The sequence below is a fragment of the Nicotiana tabacum genome, chromosome 21 (genome assembly GCF_000715075.1).
Source record: "Nicotiana tabacum cultivar K326 chromosome 21, ASM71507v2, whole genome shotgun sequence".
Taxonomy (NCBI): Eukaryota; Viridiplantae; Streptophyta; class Magnoliopsida; order Solanales; family Solanaceae; genus Nicotiana; species Nicotiana tabacum.
In genome coordinates this window covers 76767827-76784057 of record NC_134100.1, presented here as the reverse complement: position 1 = coordinate 76784057, position 16231 = coordinate 76767827, and the positions used below count along the sequence as shown (strand labels likewise).

The window sequence follows — 16231 nt, the reverse complement described above, 5'->3', positions numbered from 1 at the left end:
AGACAATTTGTTTTTATCTGAACCCCTAAAATGCTCTGGTATGAAGTTATTAATGAATTATAGTAAAAAATTGAGAAGTAAATTTACACCTCTTTAATTCGAAAATTGGAACAGATGAAGCACCTAGGGGAAATAGGAAACGGTTTAATAAGCTCAAATGTTTAATGGTACAACGGAAGCGAAACTGAACAATTTCAAACAGTACATAAACAAATTTTGAGCATTTTCCTTCTTTTTATTACATTGAGTTCTATTTATCATTGCTTTGTTTGTTATTATCCTAAGACATGAGCATTGGACAAACAACGCGTAAAAGTAACTTCAATGTATTGACTGGCTATAGAAATGAAAGAAGTACAGAATACAACTACATCTGGAAATGTATCGTACAAACTATGAGCCCAATTCCTATAAGAATGTACATCCCCTATATATTTTTGGTGTGTACAGTATTGAATATGTGAAGTCACAAAAACAGAACCAAGGTCAATTTGTCTTTGTTATTGCCCCCAAAAAGAATGAATACACTCTGCCTCCAAGGTTCTTCTTCCTCTTCTTAGAATTCAGTGTCACAACTGATCAGTAAACAGCACTAAGAATTCCATATCTTCTGACATATATGCCAGACTTTTCCAAATCTTTTGCTATGACAAATTACAAGCTTTTTACTTTTCAGTATCTACTGCCTGAACCCCAGATTTAATGTCTGGTTAGGACACTGAATTCCAAACTGGTCGACAGTATTCGTATAGGTTTGAGAAAATCCATTTATATTCTGTTGGAAGTATCCTGATTTATCAACCCCTTGATTTCTGATTCTGCTTTCAACTTCTTCATCCAGATTAATTCTTTCTACCTTGGTGTTACCTCGAAAATTCGTAGGCTGGACATACCCATCATTTAGAAAATTCATATAGTTGTTGTTGTTATGGTTGTGTATGTGGTTGTTAACATGCCCTTGAGGAGCTTGAACGCCTGGAGCTTGATTTGCGGGGCTCAATTCTGGCATTGGTTTGAGCCCCGCAAGGATTGCCCAATCAAAGTTGGCGGAATCCAGGCGTTCAAGATTCAACTTTTCACCTTGTTGGAAATTCTTGAGGGAATTCAATCTCGGCAAGTTAGAAAACTTGTGATCCATCTCAGGTAACGATTCGAGCATATCATCGAAATGGGACGACGATGAAGTTGAAGAACCATGGCTGTATTCTTTGCTGTTCAAACCGGACATATAAGGCTTTTGTCCACTTGAATTCTTCTTATAAATTCGACAGAGGACCCATTCATCTAGCTGAAATATACATAACAAAAAACTCATTAACAAATGCCTAAAGATATTTGACCAAAAAAGGATATATAGTTGCACTTTTGGTCCTCCAATTATTTGTAAATTCTAATTTTGACCCTTGCAATATTTGAATAAGCACATTGAACCTTCAATTAATTAAATACATATAATCTTCTACCCCTTTATAGGGAAATTCTGCTATTTTTATACTACTCTTAGAACTATATTACATGAGTAATTAACTTGTTTAAGTGCACAAATCAATATTCAAAGGTCTAAAGACACAAATTTCTTTTTATTTTTCAAAAACAAAAAGGAAAAAAAGGGATACGTGTATTTACCTTTGAACTTCCATTTTTCCTTGAAGGTTCAAAGAGTCTATATTCATGCATAATCCAATTGGTTTTGGTTCCTTTTGGTGCTTTACCCACATAAAACACAAGTGCTTTCTTAATTCCAACTTTTCTTCCTTGTGATGTTATGACCTTATCAGTTCCCGTTGCTTTCCAATAACCAGTACCAGCAACTCTATTTGGTCGAGATCCATTTGGATACTTCCTATCTCTTGGACTAAAAAAATACCATTCTTTTTCACCAAAAAGTGCCTTACCTGGACAAATCAATAAAAAATCATCAATTAACAACAATTGAGTAATACTGAAAAAGGAATAAATTGAGTTTCTAGTCTGTCTAACTTCTCATTTTAGATTTCATTCCTTAATGATAGTGATTTTATAAACACGAATATCATGATATATTTAAGATCATAATTTTTTAAGAATCTATCCTTCTTTTCTTAAATTTCGTTTTAATCAATTAAACATGTTCATTGAAATAGTAAAGTTATAATACCCGTGTTATCACGAGTTCAAATTGTGAAATCAGTCACTAATCCTGAGAAGCAATCATTAATACTTGTATTAGGGTAGGTTGTCTAACGTTTAAACAGAGGGAGTAATTGTATAAATTGGGAACTTACTTGGAAGAACCCAAGGGTCGAATTTGTACAAATCAATATCTCCAATGATTTGCATAGAGAAGTCATGGCCTGCAACTTTCTTGCATAAATATTGAACTAAAAGCTCTTCATCAGTAGGATAAAAACGAAACCCTGGTGGCAAACTTAATTGCAAAAGAGGGTCTTTTTCTTGAACACCCATCTTCAAAATTTAGATTAATTGTTTTAGTAAAAGAAATTAAGAAGCTCAGAGAATAACAGAGGAAATTATTAAAATGGTGAGAATAATAAAACTAATTCTCTAAACTTCTTTTTCTTTTGAGAAATGGGAAATGTGGGGGATTTATATACGGACGAAAGTAGAATAGAGATAAGTACGGTTGTCCTTTTCTAAGGACCCCAATAAAGTCTTGACAGTTCCAAAATGTGACACGTAGAGAAAGTTAGGCATTTAGCAGCCGACCTTATCTAAGCAGTAAAGACTTGGAGCAAATGCATGAACCCAAGCAAAAGAGTTTTAAAAAAATACCCTTAAGGTCCCCTACAACGTGGCACTCTCTCACGTAATTTCTAGAAGATTGAGTCTTCGCTTTTTTGTCTGCAGTTTTCACCTGAGATTATAAACAGTACCCACTGTTTGGAAGAGGATAAATAGGAGAAAAAGGTGAAGGATTTTTTTTCCCTCCGATGTCCAATATTTGATAACTATCATAAAGTCTAATTAATCTGAATTTACGTGTGAGTCATTCATAGGAGAATCCTTTTCTTTTTGAAATTTTTCCTTCCTAGAGCTTAACCCCAAACTTTTGGTTAAGATTAAGCGAATTCAAAATTTAAAATTTTTGAGTTTAGATTCAAAATTTTATTATATTTCATCTAATTTAATGTGTTTAAAATTTGTTATTTATACATATTTACTGAGTTTTCACGTAGATAAAGAGAATTTGACTCGAAATTATGAGTTTAGGCAGAGACGAATTCAGAATTTAAACTCTATGGATTTAATCTCTAAGTCTTTTAGCATTAAACTCATTATATTTTTAAAATTTTAAGTTCATATCTACTATTCATTATAATTTTAATGAATTTTAATATGTAAATTATGCTCCGCATTAAAAGCATTAGGATCATATGAACCCAGTACCATAAAGTTAGATACACTCCTCAATTTAGGTGAACTCATAATATTTCTTCGAGATATATTTCTCATTGCAAAGATTTTATCCATACTATCACAATCTTTAATGCTGCAAAAGATACTCTAATTTTGATTTGAAATTTTATATATTATGGACTTTTTTTTCTTTTATTGCAAACTTTCTCAAATTCTGTTAGGATATGGAATTCGGGTAGTGCGAAATATAGCCAAACAAAGATAATGAAAGTTGATAACAACGACAATTAAAGTAGATAAAGAAGACACAAATTTAACGTAGTTCGGTCAAAGTGACATACGTTCACAAGCGGAGAGGGGCAATTTACTATAACAATAAGAGTATAAAAGAGAGTACAAAATTAGAGTAAATACTCTAATTAAGCCCAAATACCTTAAGGGAATAACCTCACAAGATCACTCCAAAGAAAGGGTTCACACAAGTGCTTCCCAACACTAACTCTCATAAAAAATACTCTTAATAAAGGAAGAAACAAGAAATGAAGACTCAAGTCTTGTTGGTGTGTTTTCAAATGAGTAGAGAGTCCTCATTATATAGGAAGAGAAGAAATAAATGCTTGGCCAACAATTGGCCACATCCTCTCAAAATACAAGGCCATTTATTTGGCCAACAAGACCTTAAATAAAAGGCTCCAAATGTACCAACAAGGCTCACAAATAAAAAGCCTAAAAATAAGGCCACCTTTTACAAATCTCCACATTTGCCTAATTTTTGTTGATATAGTAAATTTGCTTCACCTTCTCCGCAAAAGCCCCAACGGGCATATGTCAAAATTTAATGCCATCAAAATTAGACAAGTTGTCTGATAACGAAACTGCAGTAGGGCCTATAACAGTGGAGCCCAATAAAGTATACAACGAACCAGATCTGTGTGCTTGCATGATCACAAGAGCATCTTGAAAAACTTTTATTAAATCCCTATAGTGAATTTGCACCATAGGGATTCTAAAGTGCCCAAAGATATGAGATTTTTCTTCAACTCAGGAACATATCTAACATCAGTGAGAGTTCTTACAATATCATCGTGCATTCTGAACCGAATTGTACCTTTGCAAGTAACATTGTTACCCAGTTGGAAAACTCCACCTGCAACTGAATCATATGTAGAAAACAAGTCTCTGCTAAGACACATATGATATGAACAATCGGAATCTAAAATTCACTCATTGTCTAATCTGAAACTAGTTTCAGTTGCTAAAAATATAGTTCCCTAAATCTCATCAGTTGCTACACTAGTTTCGGCGGTGTCAGTATTTTTGTGCTCATTTTTTCTTTCTTTATGCTTTTCTTTATTTTTCAGTTTATAGCATTCAGAGATATTGTGACATTTCTTATGACAATAGCGACACTGTAAATTATTGTATCTGGATATGGAGTCGGATTTGCCCCTAACAAACAAGCCAACTTCTGCTTGAGTTCCACTAGCTTCCCCAGTAATATCAATATCTATCTGTTCTTTTGATTTTAAGATAGATTTAATATCCTTATAAGAGATATTATCCTTTGCATAAAGCATAGTATCTCTTATATGCTTAAAAGATGGGGGTAGAGAACAAAGCAGTAACACGGCTTGATCCTCATCTTTAATTTCAGCATCTATATTACTCAAATCCATAAGAATGGAATCAAAGGTGTCAAGATGAGAGAGAATAGAGGTACCTTCACCCATACAAATTGTATAAAGCTTCTGCTTCAGGTAAAGTCTATTTTCCACCATCCTCTTCATATATAAGGTTTTCAATTTTTCCCATATGCCTTTGGCTGTGGTTTCTACAGAAACTTCACATAAAACCTCATTTGAGAGATTTAAAATGATACTTGCTTTTACCCTTTTGTCTATGACGGCAAACTCCTCATCCGTCATTTTATCCGGCTTCTTCTCCTTTCCTTGCAACGCCAATTCTAAGCCATCCTGAATTAGGATAGCTTCCATCTTTAATTGCCATATTCCGAAGTTTGCACTTCGGTCAAATTTCTCAACATAGGTATTTGTTAGAGTCATATTGGCTACTGAAATAAACCCAATTTTATCCGGCTCTGATACCATCTTATTAGGATCGGGAACTCGGGTAGTGCGAAATATAGCCAAACAACGGTACAATGGCAATAACAAAGACAATGGAAGTTGATAACAACGACAATTAAAGTAGATAAAGAAGACACAAATTTAACGTGATTCGGTCAAAGTGACTTACGTCCACAAGCGAAGAGGGGCAATTTACTATAATAATAAGAGTACAAAATTAGAGTAAATACTCTAATTAATCTCAAATACCCTAAGGGAATAACCTCACAAGATCACTCCAAAGAAAGGGTTCACACAAGTGCTTCCCAACACTAACTCTCATACAAAACACTCTTAATAAAGGAAGAAAGGAAAAAACAAGAAATGAAGACTCAAGTTTTGTTGGTGTGTTTCCAAATGAGTAGAGAGTCCTCATTATATAGGAAGAGAAGAAAGAAATGTTTGGCCAACAATTGGCCACATCCTCTCAAACAACAAAGCCATTTATTTGGCCAACAAAGCCTTAATAAAAGGCTCTAAATATGCCAACAAGGCTCACGAATAAAAAGCTTATAAATAAGGTCACCTTTTACGAATTCTTTTAAGTATTTTGAATTATAAAACTTTTTTTTTTTGGGAGTTTGTAAGCAAAGAGGGAGGATGGAGTGTGGGACACGTGCAAATACGTGGAGAAGAGAAGGGGGGCTAGCGTTTTTTGGAGTTGGGTGGTACCGTTTTATTAATAATTGGGATGCGAAAGCGAGTGTAGAAGAAAAGTCTTGTAAAGATGTCATCTATGGGCGACACGTTTGCATTAGTTTAAAAAGGCACTTTGGTTCTTCTTTTTGACATATTTCTTTTGTGTATTTTTTTCTTTTTTTTGTCTTTTGTGAATTTTTCACTTAGGCTTTTCGGATTTTGCTTCTATTATTTCATATTCTTATTCAGTTTTTTCCCAGGTCGGTAAAGGTGTTATACGGGCAAATTCGGAATTCAAATCGAAATTTGAATTTTTTAAATTTTTTGTTTAGATTCTCTGATTACGGATTGAATTTATTTGTAGATTTTGAATTAGATGTTAGATTTGCTACGTTGAATATTTGAAGATCCGAAAATTCAAAATATCTATTACCTTATATTTGGTGTTATTCATTAGTCATAAGTCAATTATCAATATGCCTAATACTAATAAGTCCATACTATATCTATTAGACATTAGCTTATATACTCAATACTAATACTAAGTAATTGTTAGAGTATTTTGTCTACATGGTTTTTATTATTGTTAATTCTTACTTGCCTTATTAATGTTTGTGTTGCATTTCCTTGATAATGTTTCCTTACTTGTATGAATACTTTATTTGGATGATTGAGGTGATAATGAAAAATTATTAAGCAATGTACATGAAGAATTCATTTGGATGTTCATTTTCGTAGGAACAAAAAGTAGCTCAACTTCAAAACCGAAAAGTTAAAATATCCGAGTAAATAATCCAAAACCAAACTTAAAAGTTCGAGCAAATTTCACTACTAGAAATTCGGTAAAAACCGACCACGGTCGACCGACCAATTTTGGTCGATCAAAAAATCGGCCGCGGTCGACCGATCAATTCTGGTTGATCAAAAAACAGACCAAAGTTGGTCGGTTTTTCAAAATATTTTATTTTTTAAGTTTTTTTTTACTAAACCGACCAACTTTGGTCGGTTTTCTTTGGCGCAAAAATGCGGGAAACTATTTTGAAGTTCCGCGAAATTTATTTTTCAAGAAACCGATCAACTTTGGTATGTTTTTCATTTAAAATAAATTTAAATTAATATTAAAAAAATCGACAGAAATCGGTCGGTTAATTCGGCCAGTCATTTTAAAAAACCGACCGAATTTGATCGGTAATTTTATTTTTTAATAAAATCGACTAACTTTGGTCTGTTATTTTCGTGCGAAAATATAATTAAAGAGTATAAATAAAATAAAAGACAGTCTTAAAACAAAAATGCACCAATGGTCTAGTGGTATAATAGTATCCTGCCACAGTACATACCCCGGTTCGATTCCCAGATGGTACATTTTTTAATTACATAATTAAAATACCGACCAACTTTGGTCGGAAAAATCGCTCACTTTTGTCGGTTTTTTCGACAATTTTTTTTTTTGAATTTAGTTGACCGACCAAATTTGGTCGGTATGACCTTCCGACCTTCAAAATACCGACCACACATTAATGGTCGCATTTTGGACGGTTATTGGCCATTACCGATCAACTTTGGTCAATTTGTTTTGGACGATTTTTCCCGAATTTCTAATAGTGTCTGGGCTTATTTGAATTAAACTTGCATTATCATTTTTTCAATCTGAAAACTAAAATTCCAATTTAAAATTTTTATATCCAATTTGAATTGCACAAACATTTGCTCCTAAATGTCGGAGTTAGTGAAAGTGATGAAAACATCCGCTCCAAACATTCGCTCCTAAATCTATTTTTTAGCATTATTTATCAATAAAATTGATCATATTAACCTTAATTTGTCCATTAAAAATATAACAAATACTTTTAGATTCTTTATTTCAAGGGCAACTTTGAAAAAAAATAACTCTTTAATATCTGAAAAAATTAAATATTATGTAAAATAAAATTAATTAAAATGAATCGGAAGAAGTAATACTTTAAACGTGTTTTTTTAATAATCTTCTCTCCCAATTATTTGGGCACACCGCCACCCATAAAAAAGTAAGGTCAAAGACTCGGCTTGGATCGAGATTAGGGAAGGATGGCATAAAGCTAATAGATTGGACTATTTTATTCTGTCTTTGATTAGATTCTTTTTGACTATAGTTCACGTGGCACTATTAAATGAAATCAAAGAGCATATGATTGGGCTATCGTGATTAAAACTATGACAAGTTAGCTATATTTGGTAGGTTTATATTAGGCACGTCGATTGCTTTTTCATAATTCGTATTTGATGACGTTGCGCTTTGTATGTCCATATACTTCTCACTTTGCCACGTGCATTTAGTTATACTTATTCACATAATAAAGTCAAGCTACTTTTTTTCATTATCATTTTATCTATTAATCAAATAAAAAGGAAAAAATAATAATACAGATGGCTTTGATACGAAGATTTAATACTATTAAAAACTTTCATTATTTGAAAGAAACAAAAAGTACCCACATTAGATTAAAGCAATTCTGTTTCCAACAAGTTGCACATTTTGCTTGACGAGTAATTAACTCGGTCATTTTGCACACGAATTTGATGCATTTGAATTCACAATAGAACTTTCTGAATTGATTCAAACAACTTTATTATTAGTTCTCTCTATAAGCATTTGAATGACTTCGAATTTGAATTTTTGGCAGTGTACAGATAAAAAAATTGTGTCAACCCTTTTTAACATCTAAAATAAAAGTATTGCTCCATATAAAATGGGATGATGGAGTACAATTTGTTATTAATTGGTGCAATAGTTAATGCTCTATAAAGTTTGTGCTTAGGTTATCTTATTATTTGTTGTTAATGCTCATTTTTTCAAATACTTTCTAATACCTTCTAATACTTTCCTTACTATTTTTTCAGGACTTTTTTTTTTTTACTACTGGCTTTCTTTTTCGACATTGAAAATAGGGTTTATTGGAAACGGCCTTTTAACCTTCACAAGGTAAGAGGTCTGTGTCAGAAGCGAATCCAAATTTGAAGGTGACGGGGCGCATGAGCAGATTGCTCAACCTGTAGCCCCATCAGACTTTTGATCTTAAGGGTTTCAAGCAAAATATATGATCGTTATATATATTATTTTTGCCGAGGTTAACAGGGTCAGGTAACCCCTCTACTCAATACATAGGTTCGCCTAGCTTTGAACTGCGCACATACTACTCGATCTCTCCGGACCCTATTTGTTAGATTACACTAAGGAGTCGTTTGGTTGGGAAAGAAGTTATCTCATGATTAATTATCCCAGGATTAGTTATTCTGGGATTAGTTATCCCACCCTCCCATAGGGATAAAAAAAATACTACAATCTCGGGATAACTAATTACGAGATTAGTTATACCACGATTTTATCCCAACCAAACATAAAATAAACTCTTCTCAAATTTAATCTCGAAATTAATTATCTCTTATCTCTCATATCAAACGAGTTCAAAGTATGTTATTGTTGGATATTGGATCCGAATATCGGGTCTCTACATGTGAGTTGGCCCATCCCATTTGAAAAAGAAAAAATTTTAGAAGAGATAGGGTTTGAAATAACCTCCTCAAAGAGGTTACTACACATTTAAGTGTAGCGGGAGCAGTTTTCCCGTAACTGCTATTTTCTTTCTCTTTTTAAATACAATTATTTTCTTCTTCTTTAAAAAAAATAGAGATGAGAGTAAGAGTGCGTTAAAAAATTTCTTTCTCATCTCTTCCCAATCAATACAAGAAGACATTTAGTTTCATGGTAATTTTGCTTTGTCTTCTAAGAAATAAAGAAATAAAGTGGACTTAGGAGCAATTTTTCGATTGAGATTTGATTCGGTTGCGTTAACAGGTACAAATTCATGCCACTGTTACTGTATTTTTGCTTTCATTGGTATCCGAGCCGCATTAATTGCTTCCTAGTCAATTTTCTATGTTAAATATGTGTTTATTAACTACGACTGAGAATATATATTCTGTGTTAACAGTGATTTGACGTAAAACTAGTGTAATAAAGAACTGCAATAACTACTGTTAAAGTTGAATTGCTTTTTTTTTTTTTTCTTTCTAGTTTCGATAAATTGTTGTCTCCTAAACGTTAAAGAAATTATATGGAGGATTAGATATCTAACCCTTCACAACCAATGTGAATTGCAGTAACTTCCATATTCTAATTTATTTTAATGGATGTCATTTAAAGTCATTATTGATTCCTAGAAATCTACATGGACTAGTGCACCTTTTAGCATATATGTGCAAGAGTTAGTATTCTATTGATACATGAATGTCCTAGCAAACATGTAAATTGTTATTATATATTTTATTTTAATAAAATTTAAATTATGTTGTTTGTCTCACCAATTACATATATTATTTATTATTTTATTTTGTAATGGATTGAGACTTGAAATAAAGTACATACTAAGAAGTGATTTTAATATTAATTAAAATATTTAGATACAGACGATGAATGAAAACTTAGTGACCTTTCGATTCTATACTAAATGTAGAATTAATATTATAATTAATTTGCTTGAGTGTGTAATCACATGCATAAATTGACTGCTATATATATATATATTGATGAGTTAAACTTGTAATATTGTCTCTAATAACAGACATGGCATCGAAAAGTTTCATTGCTGACTTGAACAAGGGTGACAAACTGAATGGTAAAAATTACGATATCTGGAGTCGTAAAATGTGGTATGTACTCGAAGAGCAGGATGCTCTTGAAAGTATTAACCATGTTATGAGTCACCCAGAGGAGGGTAACACTGCCCAACACAGGATGGATCTGGAAACTTACAATATTTGGAAGAAGAAAGATTTCACTGCACGTGGAATTATTGTAAGTTCAGTTGCTGATGATCTCATCCACGAATGTGAGCAATATCCTACTGCTCAAGCCATGTGGGCACATTTAAGAGAGGCATATGGGGGTACAACTGTGACTCACCTTCGACATCTGACAATCAAGTTTAACACGTACAAAAAGCGTCATGATCACAGTGCCAAGCAACATCTAAGAGTGATGTCAAATATGATTTCCCAACTCAAAAGTGTTGGCCATGTTCTCTCTGATGAGCAGCAGGTTCGGACAGTAATTCAGTTTCTTCCTAATAATTGGGAACATCTGAAGGTTAACTTGACCCACAATGATAGCATCAAAACTTTTGTTGATGTTGCCCTTCATGTGGAGCTTGAAGACGAGCGGCTTGGTGCTGCTAAAGCTGTACCTAATGCCCCTGTGACAGAATCAAGTGGTACAAAAAGATCAAGTTTCAAGCGCAAGAGAAACTGAAAAAATGACGGAAAGGGTAAGGAGACCGGAGAAAGATCCTCCAAGAAAAGAAACAAGCCAAATTCCAAGAAAGGAAAATGGTTCTACAAGAAGAAAGACAAGAGCAAGATGAAGTGTTGCAATTGTCAAGTTCCAGGGCATTTTGCTCGTGAGTGCACTAGACCAAAAAAGGTAGCATTTCAAAACGCATCTCTAAGTGCTATATATGTTTCTAGCAGTGTTTTATTAACTGAATCTTATCCTGTGCGGATTGTAGACTCAGGAGCCACTGACCATGTGAGCCGTGATAGAGTATCGTTTATAGAGTTTCGTCGAGTTCCACCTGGATCAAGACATGTATATGTGGGAAATAATACAAAGCTTGAAGTCAAAGAGATAGGCACTTGCAGAATGCACATGTATGGTGGCCGATCTTTGATGTTGCATGACGTCCTATATGTTCCAGAGATTCGACGAATCTTAGTGTCCGCATATGTTATTCTAGATTTAGATTTCAATTTGAACTTTAGTCGCAATGGTCTTAGAATTACTCTAGACAATGTTGTTTATGGTTTTGGACATCGTTATGATGGTTTTATTGTGTTAGATTGTAATCCTTCTACATATAACTATTATTTTGACCGTTGTGTTATGAAATATTATTCTAGTAATAATGATGTTGATATTATTACATGGCATGCAAGATTAGGTCACATAGGGCAAGATCGAATGAATAGATTGGCTACGGAAGGACATTTGGGTTCTTTCTCTAAAATTAAAATGTCAACTTGTGAAAATTATCTTGCCGGAAAGATTACACATAAAACATTTGGAAAGGCTAAGAGAGCTAATTTTCCATTGCAATTAATCCATTCAGATATCTTTGGTCCAATAAATGTAAGGGCTAGGTCTGGTGCTTTATATTTCATTACGTTCATTGACGATTTCACGCACTTTGGTTATGTCTATTGATTTCTCATAAATCCGAAGCACTTGAATGCTTTAAGAAATATTTGAATGAAGTTGAGAATCAATTAGACAAAAGGATTAAGATCTTAAGAACCGATAGAGGGCGTGAAAATCTTTCAAAAGAATTTGAAGAATCGTGTAATGAAAAGGGCATCACTAGACAATTAACTATTCCTTATACACTCAACAAAATGGTGTAGTAGAAAGGAGGAATAAAATACTACTAGAGATGATAAGGTCCATGATGGCGCAAACAAATTTACCTATCTCCTTTTGGGGAGATGCGTTATTGACTGCAGCCTACATATTGAATAAAGTTCCTTCTAAATCAGTTTCTTCCACTCCTTATGAGCTATGGACTAGTCATAAACCAAACTTAAAAGATTTACGACCTTAGGATTGTACTGCATATGTAAGAAATTCTTTTAGCAAGTTTGGTAAATTAGGTCCAAAATGTAAGAAATGTATCTTTATATGATATTCAGAACACTCCAAAGGGTATGTTTCATTGGTGAATTAGAGGATGGAGGTGTTACTGAGATTGAATCACGAGATGTCACATTTCTGAAAAATAATTTTCCAAAGAAGGGCGGGGTAAAGAATGGAGAGCCTCTTTATGAAATGTTGAACTCAGATAGTCATCAAGTGTCATCTGATACAATTGATGATCAAATAGATCAAGATCTTGTTCTTGATCCGAGTGGGAGTGGGAGTTCTCAATCCCAAAATCCTTCTGACGAATCCGAATTTCAACTACGAAAGAGCACCAGAAAAAATATACCAAAACGTACTTATGAGATTGAAGATTATGTTTTCTTGGTATCTCCCACAGAAATGGATGAGCCAAAGTCTGTGACTGAGGCTTTATCGAGCCCTGGACAAGATGAGTAGATGAAAGCAATGAAAGAAGAGTTAGAATCCATGAAAATCAACAAAGTATGGGATCTAGTTGACCTTCCGCCTGGGCATAGAGCCATTAGGAACAAATAGGTTCTCAAATTTAAACCCAAAGTAGATGGGTCAATAGAAAGATACAAGGCACGATTGGTGGCAAAAGGCTTTACTCAAGAAGCTGGAATAGATTATGAGAAAACATTTTCACTAGTTGTGAAATTTACCTTAATGCGCTTACTTTTGGCTATTGTTGCACGTTTGGATTTGGAACTACATCAAATGAACGTGAAGACAGCTTTTCTCAATGGAGAACTAAACGAAAAAATCTACATGGAACAACCTGTAGGCTTCATTATTAAATGCCAAGTAAATAAGGTCTGTAAATTGAAAATATCTATTTATGGCATGAAGCAATCTTCAAGGAAATGATATTTGAGTTTTCACAAGGAGGTGATCTTATAGGATTTCACCATGATCATTGAAGACCATTTCATTTATGTGAAGAAGTCCACTAAGATGTTTGTAATTCTTTCTCTCTACGTGGATGGTATTTTATTGGCCGGAAATAATTTGGAGTATTTAAAAACTATCAAGTCATAGCTTTCAAATCCATTTGATATGAAAGATATGGGTGAGGCAGACTATATCCTTAGAGTTAAAATCTAAAGAGACCGTTCCAAAATTTGTTGAGTTTTTCTCAAAAAACTTATATCAAGAAAATTTTGGAGCGTTTTCGCATGAATAGTTGCAAATCCATGGATCCTCCTATAGCGAGAGGTGAAGCCTTAAGCCTTAAAATATGTCCCAAGACTGAAAATGAAAAGGAAGACATGTTTCGAGTTCCATATTCAAGTGTTGTCGGGAGCTTGATGTACGCTGTGATGTGTACTCGCCCAGACATTTGTTATGACGTAGGTTTGGTTAGCAGGTATTAATCCAATCCTGGAAGAGATCATTGGAAAGATATAAAGAGAATTTTCAGATACTTGAAGGGATCTAGAGATTATTCACTATGTTATAATGGAAATGATTTATACTTGAGAGGATATACAGATGCTGATTGGGATGGTGACTGGAATGATAGAAAATTAACATCCGGTTATCCATTCTTACTTAATGGTGGTGCTATATCATGGAAAAGTAAGAAACAAACTTGTACAACCCTTTCAACAATGGAAGCTGAGTTCGTAGCTTGTGCGTCTGCAGTACAAGAAGCTGTTTGGTTGAAGAGGTTCTTTGAGTATTTGGATATTACAAAGAACTCTCAAGGTCCCATGACTCTATATTGTGATAGTCAAGCGGCTATTGCATACATAAAAGATCCTAAGTATCATAGCAAGACCAAACACATTGGCATCAAGTATAACTTTGTGAGAGACATAATAGCAAGTGGAGAGACAAATTTATAGTACATTCTTACGCGAATCATGATAGCTGACCCTTTTACAAAGGCGATATCTAGAGACCTGTTTGAGAAACATGTAATGGCTCTAGGTTTACGAAGGATATAAATATATATTTATGTATTGTAAAATGTCTTGATTATTATAATATGCTTATCGATATTTGACTCTTGAATTTATGCTTATATCTCGTATGCATGTGATGATGTTTTGTTGATAAAGAGTGTGTCGAACAAATCACGAGATTGGCTCTCTCACACGAGCAATCGCCTCTTATGTTAAGAACCGTGAAGAGATAAGACCTTATAGAACCTTGGATAATGCGAGGTTATATTTACTTATTAAGGTCGGTCTTGACAACTAGTCAGGCTTACGAATTTTAATATTCGATTATGACTTCTTTTGTAAGCCAGATACAAGTTTCTCCAAAAAGTTGGATTTGAGGATTATTAAAGTGAGAAACTTGGGTTAGACATTTGGAGGTGTCTAGACCAAGATCTGTACGGTGTTGAATAATTAAAAGAATAAGACACACACACAAATATAAGGTGAGAATATCGTAACATGTGTTTCATACCACGTGTAATATCGACCATGGGATAATGGAAGATTGAATCCCTACTTCTTCATTGTGTGAGATCCCAAAGAAGATATATTAACTTTTATTGAAATACCTTTTGACCTTTTACTGTCTCTTGAAGTGCCAATCAATGTTGCTACTTTAACATATCACTAATAGCTATGAGTGCTTCGGCAATGCTGTGCATGTCTAGGAAAGCAGCTGATTTGAAATGGAAAGGTTTGAGTAGAAAGGGAAGACAACGAAAAAGATTTTTTTTTTTGGTAATTTAACTTGTATTCATAGGTCGACCATTATACTTACCATGAGGGTATCAAATGTAATTATGGATACAAAGTTAAACATGAACTCGAGTTCACCTCTTTAGAGGATGAGAGATCGAATAAGTAGCTACTGCAATAGAGAATGATGTCGGGGGTATTGCGAGTAATAATATCCTCATGTTAGTAGTGAATCCTTTCCGAATGTGATCGGATTTCTACATAGAGCTTTAGAATAACCTTAATAGGTTTGAAATATATTATAACTCTTGATGCTCGCAGGTCGCACGAAGCACTTGTCTGTATGAATTTAGTGTGTTATTTACTCATGATACTAGTTTAAGTTCCAGCCCATCATAAGCAAAGTGAGAGATGTTGGATAGTGGATCCGGGTATCGGGTCGCTACATGTGGGCTGACCCAACCCATTTGGAAAAGAAAGAATTTTAGAAGAGATAGGATTTGAAATAACCTCTTCAAAAAGGTTACTATACGTTTAAGTGTAGTGGGAGCAGTTTTCCCATAACTGCTATTTTCCTTCTCTTTTTAAACGTGTGCTTTCTTCTTCTTTAAAAAATAAACAACAGAGATAAGAGTAAGAGTGTGATAAAAAATTTCTTTCTCATCTCTTCCCAATCAACATAAGAAGACATTTAGTTTCATGGTAATTTTGCTTTGTTTCCAAAAAAAAATAGAGTAGGAGCAATTTCCCGATTGAGATTTGATTCCGCAGCGTTA

General features: G+C 33.8%; 1 protein-coding gene across 1 annotated transcript; it reads right to left on the bottom strand.

Moving 5' to 3' along the window:
- Positions 1 to 310: 310 nt before the first annotated feature.
- On the bottom strand, positions 311 to 2569 carry LOC107765862 (NAC domain-containing protein JA2). The gene is made up of 3 exons (XM_016584562.2): positions 2265 to 2569; positions 1627 to 1895; positions 311 to 1288 (listed from the first exon to the last, which is right to left on the bottom strand). Exons 1-3 carry the CDS (start codon positions 2443 to 2445, stop codon positions 680 to 682), a joined length of 1059 nt encoding a protein of 352 aa, XP_016440048.1. The 5' UTR covers positions 2446 to 2569; the 3' UTR covers positions 311 to 679.
- Between the last annotated feature and the right edge of the window lie 13662 nt (positions 2570 to 16231).

Coding starts and splice junctions, on each gene's coding strand:
- LOC107765862 (XM_016584562.2), bottom strand. CDS start 2,445: ATGGGTGTTCAAGAAAAAGACCCTCTTTTGCAATTAAGTTTGCCACCA. Junction 1,896..2,264: donor CGACCCTTGGGTTCTTCCAA/GTAAGTTCCCAA, acceptor TGATTTGTCCAG/GTAAGGCACTTTTTGGTGAA. Junction 1,289..1,626: donor GGAAAAATGGAAGTTCAAAG/GTAAATACACGT, acceptor TGTATATTTCAG/CTAGATGAATGGGTCCTCTG.